The sequence below is a fragment of the Podarcis raffonei genome, chromosome 4, assembly GCF_027172205.1.
Source record: "Podarcis raffonei isolate rPodRaf1 chromosome 4, rPodRaf1.pri, whole genome shotgun sequence".
NCBI lineage: Eukaryota > Metazoa > Chordata > Lepidosauria > Squamata > Lacertidae > Podarcis > Podarcis raffonei.
The window spans coordinates 6,578,813-6,592,758 of record NC_070605.1 but is presented as its reverse complement, the minus strand read 5'-3'; the positions used below and the strand labels follow the sequence as shown (position 1 = coordinate 6,592,758).

Sequence of the window (13,946 nt, the reverse complement as noted above, 5' to 3'; positions counted from 1 at the left end):
TACATAACAGAGACTTGAGGCTGAAACCCTGCAGAGATGCTGTGAGCCAGGCTGAGCTAGGTAGACCCAAAGTCTGAAGGAGGAACTCCCTTTGACTTTCTCCAGGATATCTTCAGCTTCAAGGAGCCCAAGCAGACAAACGCTCTTTCCTCCTTCTCCCCCACTCCATGACAGCCGATGTTCTGTGGCTCCTGGAGGTCTCCTGAGCCTACTCAGCCTTTGCTGGGCTGGGCTGGCCAGGGCCAGGGGGACACCGAGTTGTCCTGAGCAGGCATGATCCCTTCCTCTGTATGAAAAGCCTCTCTAGCCCTGTTGGCACTTGCAGCCTGACTTTGCTATTAAGAGGGAAGGAGGGAGGGAGAAGACCTTTGGTCAATTCATCTAGCTCAGAATTGTCAACACTGACTTCAGATATCTGTAGGGCCGGAAAACAGACAGAGCTTGTTTTCTGCTGCTCCAGAGTTGACCTGAACCAAGGGGTTCAAATGACAAGAATGGAGGATCTGGCTAAACATTAGGAAGACCTTTCTTTCTTATTTATTTATTTGATTTCCCCATTCTTTATGATCACATAAATTGATATAATATACATGAGAATGAAAAATACTCTGGAACAGTGCTCATGCTCTTATAATCGTATGAGCACTGTTCCAGAGTATTTTTCATTCTCATGTACAGTCATACCTTGTGTTACGTTTGCTTCATGATACGTTTTTTCAGGTTGTGTCCCGCGGCGACCTGGAAGTACCTGAAAAGGTTATTTCCAGGTTTCGCCACTCGCGCATGCGCAGACGCGCAAAATGACGTCACGTGCATGCACAGAAGCGGCAAATTGCGCTGCTGCGGGTTGCGTTCTGCTCATGTTGCGAACGGGCCTCCGGAACAGATCCTGTTCACAACCAGAGGCACCACTGTATATTATATCTATTCAAAGAAAGATTGGTTAATGAAGAAATTACACATCTTTCTACTTACGAGTGTTTGTTGAACTAATTGGCTGATGAAGAGCTGAACGAAACATTAGTTGCTATCTGGAAACACTGTTCAGCAGAGCTCAGAGTTGGACACCAGAATTGGACATTTGCCGATTATACAAAGCGTTACAAGCTTGATTTCTGCCAGGTAAAGTCTGGCAATGTGACTTATTCAAGGACTTTCAGAGACTTCAGTTTGATCGTTTTGATGTTTTGCATTATTCCATAAAGTTTTCTTTACTGTAAATGTTTCTGGCCACCGTGTTGCTTTTGATATTGCTGAGTCACATTTTGCAACACAGGAGTTTGTTTGTTTACCCTTCTGCATTCCAAGCAGATGTTCTGCCACTTCTCCACATTACCCCTGTAAAAAGAGAGGATTGGCTACAGCCCTTCTGTTCTGGGTCTCTTGCTTTTATCTCAGATTCTCCCTAGAAGGCCAACAGAGGGTGCTAGATCAGCACTCTCTCTTGCTCTCTCTCCAGGCCTGGCTGCAAAACAAAACAGGAGTGTATTAATTTAACTGTGGGCGGGTGTACATTATTGTGGGCTGCGTGCATACTTTTGGAGCTGGAGGAGTGGGGTGTTCCGCATGCGTGCTGGCGGAGTTCTGCACCCACACAGCACCAGCGCCTTCATGTGCTGGCAGTGGCCTGGAGAGGAGGCCCCCTCTCTGGACTGGCTGCCGAAGGAGTGGAGCAGAGAAAAAAACCAATAAAAATTATATAAAAAATAAAAATAGTGGAGGTCATATCCATTACAAATGTACGTAAATGTGAGTTTCGTACATGTATATGTGAGTTTTGAGGGATGCGGGTGGTTCTGTGGTCTAAACCAGTGACCTTGGACTTGCCGATCAAAAAAGGTCAGCGATTTGAATCTCCGCAATGGAGTGAGCTCCCTTTGCTCTGTCCCAGCTCTTGCCAACATAGCAGTTTGAAAGCACACCAGTGCAAGTAGATAAATAGGTACCACTCCGGCGGGAAGGTACATGGTGTTTCTGTGCGCTCTGGCTTCCGTCACGGTGTCCTGTTGCTCCAGAAGTGGCTTAGTCATCCTGGCCATATGACCCGGAAAAACTGCCTGCGGACAAATGCCGGCTCCCTCGGTCAGTAAAGCGAGATGAGCGCCGCAACCCCAGAGTCGTTTGCGACTGGACTTAACTGTTGGGGGTCCTTCACCTTTACCTTTATACCTGCCAACATTTCTCTGATGAAAATAGGGATGTCCTAAGGAAAAGTTAACCACCAACTGGACCTAACGGTCAGGGGTACCTTTACCTTTTATGTGTGTTTTGCACAATAAACTACACTGTTTGTTTCAATTAATTTGCACAAGGGTGTAGATGGCTTTAAAAAAAGGATTAGGCAGATTCATGGAGGGAAGGCTATTGTTGGTTACTAGCCAGGATGGCTGTGCTCTGCTTCAGTCGGAGGCACCAATGCTTCTGAAAACCAGTTGCTTTTGCTCTCAGATCCTGCTTGCTGGTTTCCCTACTGGTGCATCTGGTCAGCCCCTGTGAGAACAGGATGCTGGACTAGATGGGCCATTGGCCTGATTCAGCAGACTCTTCTTTTTTTTGGGAATATATCTTTATTAATTTAAAATACATTTATGAAAAAAAACAGATGGATAAACAAGTAGACAAACATACAATCAAACAAACAAACAAACAAACAATAATAATAATAATTTATTATTTGTACCCCGCCCATCTGCCTGGGTTTCCCCAGCCACTCTGGGAGGCTTCCACAGAAACCAAAAATATACTAAATAACAGAAGAATCAAACAAACCACCACATTATAAGATACAACAAGATTGATATACGGTAACTATCACGATATATACTCCTAATACTGAAAACAATTATAAAACTTATAGAGAAGAAAATTAAAAATGACTTCCAATTATCTCACTGTACTTTATCTTTCCATTAGTTTATACTGCAAAGTTACATATTTCTTATATAGTTTCTTTTTACCTCCCTATATTTATACAATACAGGGATCAGTTCAGTAGACTCTTCTTATGCTCACAGTAAACTGTGGTCTGAGAACAACCAGGGCACCACACTTTTTATTAATAATAATAATTAAATTTGTATACTGCCCTTTGTCTGGTGATCCCAGGACAGCACACCGCAGAAATGTACCTGCAGATGCTGCCAGGAACTGAACCTGGAAGATTCTGTGTGCAAAGCAGGAGTCTGGCCGCTGAGCTAAATGCAGCCCTCCAGATGTTGTTAGGACTCCCATCTGTCCTGGCAAGCACAGCCTGTAGTTGGGAGTTATAGTCCAGCAATATCTGGACTATGTCCCTCTGTCTACACTCCCATTTGCAGCCTGACCTACAGTGGGTCCCAAAGCAGCCCCATGTCAATGCATGGCAAACAGTTATGAAAGGGTCCTCGATGCATTTTTGGCCTATAGGTTGGTTTGGGGTCATGTGTTCTATGAGGGGTTACCTTTGAAGGCTGTTTTTTCTGCAGTGGCCAACCAGACACCCTTCATGGCCTTCTCGGTAGTGGCACCCGTCCTGTGGAATGCCCTCCCATCAGATGTCAATGAGATAAACAAATATCCAACTTTTAGAAGACATCTGCAGGCAGCCCTGCACAGGGAAATTTTTGGTGTTTGATGTTCTATTATGCTCTTGTATTTGTTGGAAGTTGCCCAGAGTGGGGCAACCCAGTCAGATGGGCAGGGTAAAATATTATTAATTAATTAATTAATTAATTATTATTACTGGAAGTCACAAGCAAGGCATGAGCAGAACAACACTCCTCACCAAACAAACTTCCAGTTCTCAGCAAATGATTTTTTGAAGCATCAATGCCTCTGACTGGGCGGCAGCAGAACACAGCCATTGACAGCCTTATTCTCTGTGAATGTATCTCATCCTCTCTTAAAACCGTAAGAGCTGAATTATTTTAGGCCAACAATTGTTTTGTAATCTAACTATCTGAGCCTCTGTACCTTTCTGCGAAGTATAACGGACTTCCAGACTGTTGCAATTTGGAGGTGGAATGTGATTGCATACCGGCAAATTCAGTCTGCAGAATTGATGCTGATTTTCCATTCTTGTGCAACAAACCTGCTTCTGCCTGCCCACCCACCATCCCCGAATCTGATTTTCTGTGATAGGCAAAGTGATGAGGAAATGTTAGGGGAAGTGTGGGCTAACAACTGCTTGAGGCGATGACTGGAAAAAGGCAAACGACAGGGTTGAGGGGATAGAGCGACTCCCCCATGGGGAAAGGTGGCAGCGTTTGCGACCTTTTAGTTTAGATAAAAAGCAAGGAAGAGGCGACAGAAGAAGAAGAAGAGGAGGAGGAGGAGGAGTTTGGATTTGATATCCCGCTTTATCACTACCCGAAGGAGTCTCAAAGCGGCTCACATTCTCCTTTCCCTTCCTCCCCCACAACAAACACTCTGTGAGGTGAGTGGGGCTGAGAGACTTCAAAGAAGTGAGACTGGCCCAAGGTGACCCAGCAGCTGCATGTGGAGGAGCGGGGAAGCGAACCCGGTTCACCAGATTACGAGTCCACCGCTCTTAACCACTACACCACACTAGGTTTATAAAATGGTGCACAAGATGGAGAAAAGGGTTCCCTTCTTTCTCTTAACACTAGAACTTCTCTTCAAGAGCATAAGAAGAGTCTGCAGGATAAGGCCAATGGCCCATCTAGCCCAGCATCCTGTTCTCACAGGGGCCAGCCAGACCTGAGCCCTAGAGCGCTCTCCCCTCCTGCATTTCCCAGCAGCTGAGATTCAGAAGTATGGCTGCCTCTGACTGCCAAGCCAGAGCAAAGCCATCCTGACGAAGTAGCCATCCATAGCCCTCTCCTCCTCCATGAAAGGAGATTCCGACTCAAGATCAGGAAAACTTTCTGACAGGAAGAGCTGTTCAGCATTGCAGTGGACTCCCTTGGGAGGTGGTGGACTCTCCTTCCTTGGAGGTTTTTAAGCAGAGCTTGGAAGGCCATCTGCCATGGATGCTTTAGCTGAGATTCCTGCATTGCTGGGGGTTGGACTAGATGGCCCACGGGGTCCCTTCCAACTCTACGATTCTATGAATTTGTCCAACCTACTTTTCTTTTCTTTTTTCTTGCACTATTAAACACATTTAATAGTAAATTGTTTTTACTGAGTTTTAGAAAATACATAATAAAAGTACGGTAGAACAATATATACAAAACTCATTAGAACAATGTGTACAACAGCATCTTGAGTGGTATTACAATGGTTCATATCGCAGAATGTCTGAGGAAGTGTGCGGTTGAGTTAGAATACAATTTGGGATACAAATGTTCAATATAAGCAAAAGTTCTTAAGCAGAATTTAGGCTATTAAGGTATGTCCTCCACAATGGAACCTGAGTCATTGGAGGTTGCAGTAAATGTCTACCCTGGCTCTGAATGCTTTAATTCTAAGTGTTTGCCTTCTCTTTTTTGGAAAAAAATATGTTAACAATTTCAACATAACAAAGCGTAAAGAAAAAGAAGGGACTTTTTATCATATGTGGTGGGAATGTAGAGAAATTAATTTTTTTGGGGGGGAAATGATATATAATGAGTTGAAGAAAATGTTTAAATTACCATTTGTAAAAAAAAACCCAGAAGCATTTTTCTTAGGGATTGTAGGAAAAGACCTGCCAAGGAAAAGAATTAATTTATTTATGTATGCCCAACCTACTTTTCAAGCCATCCAAGCTGGTGACTTCTTATGAATATTATGATTTAGAATTTATATACCTGCAGGTCTCAGGATGCTTCACAGAATAAAATCAGAATATAAAACCTCAAAATACATACGCTGCCTCCTGCGCAATAGGGCCCCTTTGGCTTTCCGGATCAAATATTCTGCTGGGCATTGCCATCCAAAGAGTGTGCGTGCACTGCGCCATGGGATCGATTCTGCGGGACGGGGCTGCCCTCCCCTCCCGCAACATTTCACTCCACCCGCCCCCCTCTCCCCCGGGAGGGAGTTTCCCCCGTTCGACTGCGCGCTGCGTCTGAAGGGCTTTCCTCGGAGTCCCCCGGAGCCCCGTCGGGCAGGGGCTGCCTGCGAAGGCTCTCCCGGACCCGAGGCTCCTCCCGCGTCCCTCGCCCGCTAGGGAGACTCCGCCGCCGAGCAGGAAGCGCCTGCCGTCCCCCCGGGGCAGAAGGAGGGCGACGGGAGCCGGCGGGGCCCAGGGCTCGTCGGAGGAGCCGAGTCGGGGCTGCCGCTTCCTTCCCAACTTCTCTGCGCCCCGGTGGGAAGTGGGAACCAGCCGGGAGCCAAAGGGCGCCTGCGGAGCGCGCGCCCTTCCCGTCTCGGTGCGCCCTTTGCCCCGGCGGGGCTCGACGGGGCCCCGGTCCCTGCTTGGTCGGAGCCCTTCTTTCTTCTCCGCTGCCCGGAGGAGGAGGAGGAGGCGGAGAAGGAGGCGGAGGCGCCTTTTCCCCGCCTCGAAGGGGCCGCCGAGCAGCGCGCCAAGCGGCTCCCCTCGCCACTGCGCCTCGCCGGACGAGACGCGCCACAGGCTCGGGAAGAAGAAGGAAGGAAGGAAGGAAGCGAGCGAGAGAGCCAGCCAGCACGGCTTGCTGCCTCTCCGCCCCCGCCGCCGCCCCTCCACGATCCCCCGTGGGCGCCCCGGGCCAAGAGTCTCCCGCAGCCGCCATGCGCCCCTCGCGGCCCGCCCGTCGGGGGCGCCGCCTCCTCCTGGCCGGGCTCTGCTAAGCGCCCGCCTCGCTTCCGCCGCTCCGCTCCGGGCATGGCGGGCGCAGGGGCCGCCGCGCTGCAGCCGCCGCCGCCTCCTCCTGCTCCCGCGTCCCCGCCGTCGTGGTACCACAAGGACCTGAGCCGCGCGGCGGCCGAAGAGCTCCTGGCCCGGGCGGGGCGCGACGGCAGCTTCTTGGTGCGCGACAGCGAGAGCGTGGCCGGAGCCTACGCCCTGTGCGTGCTGTGAGTGGCGGGGCGAAGGGATGGGGGGCGCGGGAGGAAGGGGCCCGGCTCCCCAAAACCCCCGGGGAGCTCGGAGCAGAGGTGCCAACTTGAACAAAATATTTGGTTTTCTTGGGGGGGGGAGGTAGGGAAGCCTCGCCCCGAGGAATCGATCACCAGGCATGGCGCACGCACGCCCTTTGAATGGCGGTGCCCATCAACTTGGACCCCTCAAATATTTTATTGGGGGCAGGCCGAGGAGTTGGAGACACCCCGCCCGCCGTTGCTTCCGTGCTGCAGGCGGCCCTCGAGTCGTGCCGGGGGCCGGACGGGTCTCGCCCGTTCTGGCGGCGTGTGGGGTGCTGTGCCGGGACCCCCAGAAGCACTTTTCAGTCCAGAGCTAAAACGTATCAGATTCTCCAAACCAAAAGCGCGACTTTTTCGGGGTTTGGAAGAAGAAGTTCTCTCACCAAATTCCAAACCTGGGATTTCACTTCTGAAGTTTGCGATGGGGTTTTGGGCTTGAGGGTTTAGCGGTGTTGTAAGGCTTTCCTGCCGGGTCTGAGTCGGGTTTCCCCGACTCCTGTGCGTACTTTCCTAGGAGTGAGTTCAGCGAGGCTTACTCATGAGGAAGACTTGTCTGGGATCGTGCTGTTAGACTAGTTAGCATCTCTGGCTTGTCAGATCTCCTACCTGTTGGCAGCCAAGGTACTGAAGCAGTTGCATGTCATCTCTTGGACGCAGTCAAATATCACAGGTGCCATTGCATGCCAGTTTTTGAAGATATTGTCAGTTAACGACTGCCAAACATTGAAGACGAGTCAAAAGCTGGACTCAAAATGTGCTTGGGACTTAAATTCTGAGACTGAAAAAAAGAGAGAAAATGTATGTATTTGACCCACAGAAGAAATTTGTGCACAGTTTTTTAATATAATAATAAGCAAACGTTTTGTAAGCAAACAAGGTTTCAACTGGATTGAACAATTGAGGGTTTGGGAAGAGGCCTGTGATACTTTGTAGGACTGGGGCTACACTTTTCTTTTTGACTGGTGCTTTTAGGGAGTTCCTGTGTCCTGAGGCAATATCCAATGTTCTCATGCTCAGAGCAGACCCACTGAAATAAACAGACCCAGTTATTTTGATCAAACTGCCTGCTTTGAGCCCTGTTAATGTGGGATATTGCTCCTTAAAAAAAACCTTGAGCCTTTGATTTGGTTCTGTTGAGTGGTGGATGGGAGGCAGAATTAAGTGCAAAGTGAGGTGCAGTCTTCAAAAAGAGGTAGGCTTCTCCACACCAGTACAATATAGGCATTTTTGTGAACAGCCAGGAAGTGATGCTGTTAAAACAACACTGGAAGTGAAGTTGCGAGGAGGAAAGTTCAGGAGGGCAGGACAGGCAGCCAGGCAACCGTCCAGCTAAGGAGGATTTGCTGCTGAGTAAAAGAGGTAAAAGTGCTTGCTCGTTCATGTAAATGTTATAAAGCCTGGAAGCTGGTTAATGCAAAGGCCAGAGAAGGACTTTGGGCTTTCGGTGACTGACCATTCACTTGGATTCTCCCAACTCCTGATTGTGCCTTAAGCAAATGAGTGGTCAAGGCATGTCAGGAGGTGAGTGCCTGTGTGTTGTCTACGTGATCCTGAGGGGCGTGATGGGATTTGTAGTCCACAAACCATCTGGAGGGAACCAGCAGGTTAGCGAAGGCGGCTGTCGGAGAACAATCAGTGGTGACCTCCTTTCCTTGGCTGCGCCAGAGCCTGTTAATCTTCCTGGGGCGTGGGGTGGGGTGGAGGTGCTTGTGTGGGTTGCCTGGAGGGTAACAGCTGGAACTCACCCCCCCCTTTCTGCCTCTAGTAGCACCCGCATCTGTATGGCAAGCTTAATCTATAACTGCCCTGGCATTTTTCCCTGGGGGAGGAAAGGTCAGAGCAGTTAACTGGTACCGTAAAGACACGGTGTGGATTCAGAGTGGGACTGTGGACCGAGTGCTAGGGGTTTGCAGAAAGCGTCTTTTGGGTGACCCCAAGTTAAACCACAGCCTTGTTGTCGAGATAAATTAGATGAAGCTCGTAAAGCAGTTTGTGCATCATTTTTGGGTGGGTGTGCATGGACACTATAGTGCCTCCTTTTGCCTGTGAATATTAAAAAGCAAAACCCTTTGAAGGGGGCTGATCCTGATCAGTAAAGATGTCTCTGAGAACTGTCTGAAGCTGTCCAGCTGCAGCCCCCCCCCCACTCCCAGGAGAGCACCTGTCACTGTTGGAGTGGTCACCTGTCCCTGCACCTGCTTCTCCTGCTGCTAGCAGACATGACAGCACCAGCTGCTGCCTTGCCCTGAGATCAAGCCCTACAGCTGCACTTTTGTGAGTTCCTGGATGCAGTGTTAGAAACTCAGATATGTCAGCTAGGCACCCAATGGCTCATTAAACCAAGGTTAAAAAGGTAAAGGGACCCCTGACAGTTAAGTCCAGTCGCAGATGTCTCTGGTGTTGTGGCGCTCATCTCTCTTTACTGGACGAGGGAGCTGGCGTTTGTCCGCAGACAGTTTTTCCGGGTCATGTAGCAAGCATGACTAAGCTGCTTCTGGCGAAGCAGAGCAGCGCACAGAAACACCATTTACCTTCCCACCAGAGCGGTACCTACTTATCTACTTGCACTTGACGTGCTTTCAAACTGCTAGGTTGGCAGGAGCAGGGACCGAGCAACAGGAGCTCACTCTGTCACTTGCCTTCTGATCGGCAAGTCCTAGGCTCTGTGGTTTACACCACAGTGCCACCCGCGTCCTTAAACCAAGGTTACAGTTGCCAAAAAGGAATATCTAGTTGCCATTTGGGGGCAAGACGGCTCTAAAGTCTTTATTTTTCAAATGACGGACTAACCATGATTGATTCTCAGTTAAACATCTGGCAGGTTCAGACGGCAACCTTGAGCTAGGTTAAAAGTCTTGAGAACTTAAAGAAGAAAATTCGCTTGATCCACAGACAGTCCACATATATATTGGTAAGTATAGGGACACAGGTGGCGCAGTGGTCTAAACCACCGAGCCTCTTGGGTTTGCTGATCAGAAGGTCGGCTGTTCGAATCCCCGCGACAGAGTGAGCTCCTGCTGCTCTGTCCCTGCTCCTGCCCACCTTGCAGTTTGAAAGCACACCAGTGCAAGTAGATAAATAGGTATCACTGCAGTGGGAAGGTACACGGTGTTTCTGTGCGCTCTGGCTTCCATCACAGTGTCCCGCTGCTCCATTAGCGGTTTAGTCCTGCTGGCCACATGACCCAGAAAGCTGTCTGTGGATAAACGCCGGCTCCCTCGGCCTGAAAGTGAGATGAGCACTGCAACCCCATAGTTGCCTTTGACTGGACTTAACCGTCCAAGGGTCCTTCACCTTTACCTTTATATTGGTAAGTGAAGACAAGCTACAGCAAATAACTTTAACGTTGCTCCCTGCTCCTGCTCAGGCTGCGTGGGAAAAGCATTTTGGTTCCTGAAATCCATTTGGATAGGATTCTACAGGATGTGGTATTAGTGTGTGAAAACAGTCCCGATCCAAGAATTGCCAGGCATGCACCTCCAGATGGTAGAGACGTCAGGCGCCATCCTCACTCCTAGGCATCTTCACTTAGACAGGTCATGTTCCACACACTGGCTCTATGAAATATTTGACAGGTTCCCTGGAGGAGCAGGGATGCTGGCGCCGGTTCTGTGCTTGTCAGTGGAGAGTCAGTCCTTGCCCTCGGACTTGCAGTGTAAGAGGCGCAGCACAAAAGGAAAAGGGATTGGGAGGGAGAAGGGGGGGAATGAATGTGGGCACAGTTGCTTAGGTGGAGTTCTTGTGATGTGCTGTGGCTCAGTGGCAGAACAGGTGCTTTGCATCCAGAAGCTTCCTGGCAGCGTCTCCCAGTGGGGCTGGGAAAGAGAAACCCCAGGTCTCTCTTCTCTGCTAATCTCTGCTAAAGCCCCTTTGTGCCAGGAGCCCCACTGTGATCAATCAGCGCCGCATCACCCATCTTGTCTGGGAAACCACGTTAAGAACTTACGTAATTATAAATTATATGGATGGAAAGAGCCCTGGAGATGGGGAGGGGCACCTAAAGGTCATCCAGCCCAACCCCTTGTCAGGGCAGGAAACCCAGCCCCACAGCATGCAGTACGTGGTAGCTTTCAGAGGCTGGCGAACGGGTGTGGATATTATTTGGCTTTTCTGCCTCCGGCTTCAGAGCAGCTCTGCAGTGTCCTTTGGGATAAAAACCATTATCCAGCAACGCCTACCTCATAGGGTTGTTGTGTACGTAACGTACAGGAAGCCCATGGAAAAGAGAGCAAGGCTGCAAAGCCTCAAGCTCTTTGGAGACATTAATTGATAGCAACAATCTAGGATAAGTTAAAAATTAAGGTGCCTAATTCATAATTAAGAATTAAGAATTAGGCACGACACCCCTGTCCAGTGAGGGCTTATCCCTAGAACCTATCTGTAACAACAAGGGTCCTGGGACATGTGAAGCAGTAATAACCTTCCCACAGCTGAAATTTGGAGGCAAGTCTTCTGTTCCAGAAGGAGGAGCTTCCAGGCAGAAATTAATTACTGTTTATGCCAGGCCGTATCCGTTGGTGAGATTGTATTTAGGAGCCCGTTCCTGTGGAACTCCCTTCCACTGGAGACCTGGATTGGCTTCTGGTGGTCGGCACGAGAAAAGCTCACGTGCCTGCTTCTCACCGTCCCTGCCGTTATACAATTGGAATGGATTGTGCACACTGAAACAATTGCATCTTGCTTGGGCTACTGCGTCTGAAAACAGCCGCATCGCAAAACCTCCAAAACGCTCCCCTCCCACACTGCTCATTGCTTGGGCAGCCCTGACCTTGAGCCTGTAGGATCTCTGCTGTGGTGTCAAAGAACTATCGGACATTCCGACTCCTGTGCAAACCGGCTAAGTAGTAGAAAGTTGTCTTGCTGCATCTTCCCAACCACCTTGCAAGGCAGGCTTAAAGGGCTAGATCCACATTGCAGATTGGTGCATGGGCTGAAAGAGAGAAAACATCGCCTAAGACCAGGGGTCAGCAAACTTTTTTCACATTCTACTCAGGTAAAAACACCAGGCAGGCCCCACAAATAACCCAGAGATGCATTCTACTCATGTTAAAACATGCTGATTCCTGGACTGTCCGCGGGCCGGATTTAGAAGGCAATTGGGCTGGATCCGGCCCCTAGGCCTTAGATTGCCTACCCATGCCTAAGACCATCTGATGCCCAAGGCTTTGGGCTCTTGGCTGTTTTATGCCAGTTCTGTGCCAGAAGATGACCTTTATTGGTAATAACCTCGCCTGCAGCATCCTGTAAATTCCCTGTCATGTTCACATCCGAGTGGTAAAATCTATCTATCTATCTATCATCTATCTATCTATCTATCTATCTATCTATCTATCATCTATCTATCTATCTATCTATCATCTATCTATCTATCATCTATCTATCTATCTATCTATCTATCTATCATCTATCTATCATCTATCTATCTATCTATCTATCTATCTATCTATCTATATCTATCTATCTTTCTATCTATCATCTATCTATCTATCATCATCTGTCTGTCTATCTATCTATCTATCATCTATCTATCTATCTATCTATCTATCTATCTATCATCTATCTATCATCTATCTATCTATCTATCATCTATCTATCTATCTATCTATCTATCTATCTATCATCTATCTATCTATCTATCTATCATCTATCTATCTATCTATCTATCATCTATCTATCTATCTATCTATCTATATCTATCTATCTATCATCTATCTATCATCTATCTATCATCTATCAATCTATCTATCATCTATCTATCATCTATCTATCTATCTATCTATCTATCATCTATCATCTATCTATCTATCATCTATCTATCTATCTATCTATCTATCTATCTATCTATCTATCTATCTTCTATCTATCTATCATCTATCTATCTATCTATCTATCTATCTATCTATCTATCATCTATCATCTATCTATCATCTATCTATCTATCATCTATCTATCTATCTATCTATCTATCTATCTATCTATCTATCTTGTCTGTCTGTCTGTCTGTCTATCCATCCATCCACAGGGACCAGGACTTCTGCCCCATTTCTGTTGCACCAAGCCCTGAAATGAAGAGGGATGTTACTGGGGTAATATCTGTGCACGAGCGTGTGATCTTGTGTGTTTAAGAGGAGACTCTTCCCTAGTTGGTTTTGCTCCACCCGTCATGTGTGTGCAATAATATGGATGTGTATGGATGAAAAAGGCGCATTCCTCGGATACAGCGTTATCCGCCAAGCTCTGCATCTCGTCCTGCTCTCTTCCGTAGGAGTCCTTCTTCCTCCCCTTGGAATGCGGTTTCTGTTGCTTCTGGGAAGCGAGGTTTAATCACCACCCTTGGCAGTAATTGGGGTAATTGGGTCAAGACACCTACAGAACCTCCCTTTCCATGCCTCCCGCTGCCCTCGTTAAGTTTTCAAAGCAGAGCGCGCACCAACAGGCCTCTGTATTATTTTGCCTTCTTCATTTGCAGCATTTGTGTTTCTCCTTAGCAAAAGAAGGGGTGGGGAGTGGGGAGCCTGGTCCCGGACTCAACCGCTAAAGAAAAGTGCTGTGTTCGAGTCCCAGGCAGAACTTCACTGGAGCCCTTTAGTCCCATGACAGGAGAAACGTGGATTAAGTGAGACAAAAGAGCCTTTAATATGCAGGATGCAAAGTTACACAGAACGCTTTCTCAAGCTGAGTATTGTTTTGTGTGTGTGTGTGTGTGTGTGTGTGTGTGTGTATATATATATATATATATATATATATATATATATATATATGTATTTCTCGACCATGTTTTGCCTGTGTCTGTAAACTACACCAGAAGACAAGCTGAGCAGCTTGGAGAGGAAATGTCTATGGCGGCCCTAACTACATTTACTCGAGAAGGAAGCCTTGTTGATTCCAGTTAGGACTTACTCCTGAGTAAGCGTGCTGAGGACTGCAGCCTTAAATTCAGTACAAAGAGGCAACTCAGAGAG

At 48.0% G+C, this 13,946-nt stretch overlaps 1 protein-coding gene across 2 annotated transcripts in view; it reads left to right on the top strand.

Moving 5' to 3' along the window:
* The first annotated feature begins 6,115 nt into the window (after nucleotides 1-6,115).
* Nucleotides 6,116-13,946, top strand: part of INPPL1 (inositol polyphosphate phosphatase like 1) — an 86,205-nt gene continuing 78,374 nt past the window's right edge. The window contains exon 1 of one of the 2 annotated variants that reach the window (XM_053385346.1): nucleotides 6,116-6,909. In XM_053385346.1, the coding sequence (XP_053241321.1) occupies nucleotides 6,728-6,909 (182 nt within the window). In that variant the 5' untranslated portion in view covers nucleotides 6,116-6,727. Of the gene's footprint in view, nucleotides 6,919-13,946 lie in introns of both variants that reach the window. The other variant, XM_053385345.1, reaches the window with a different exon arrangement.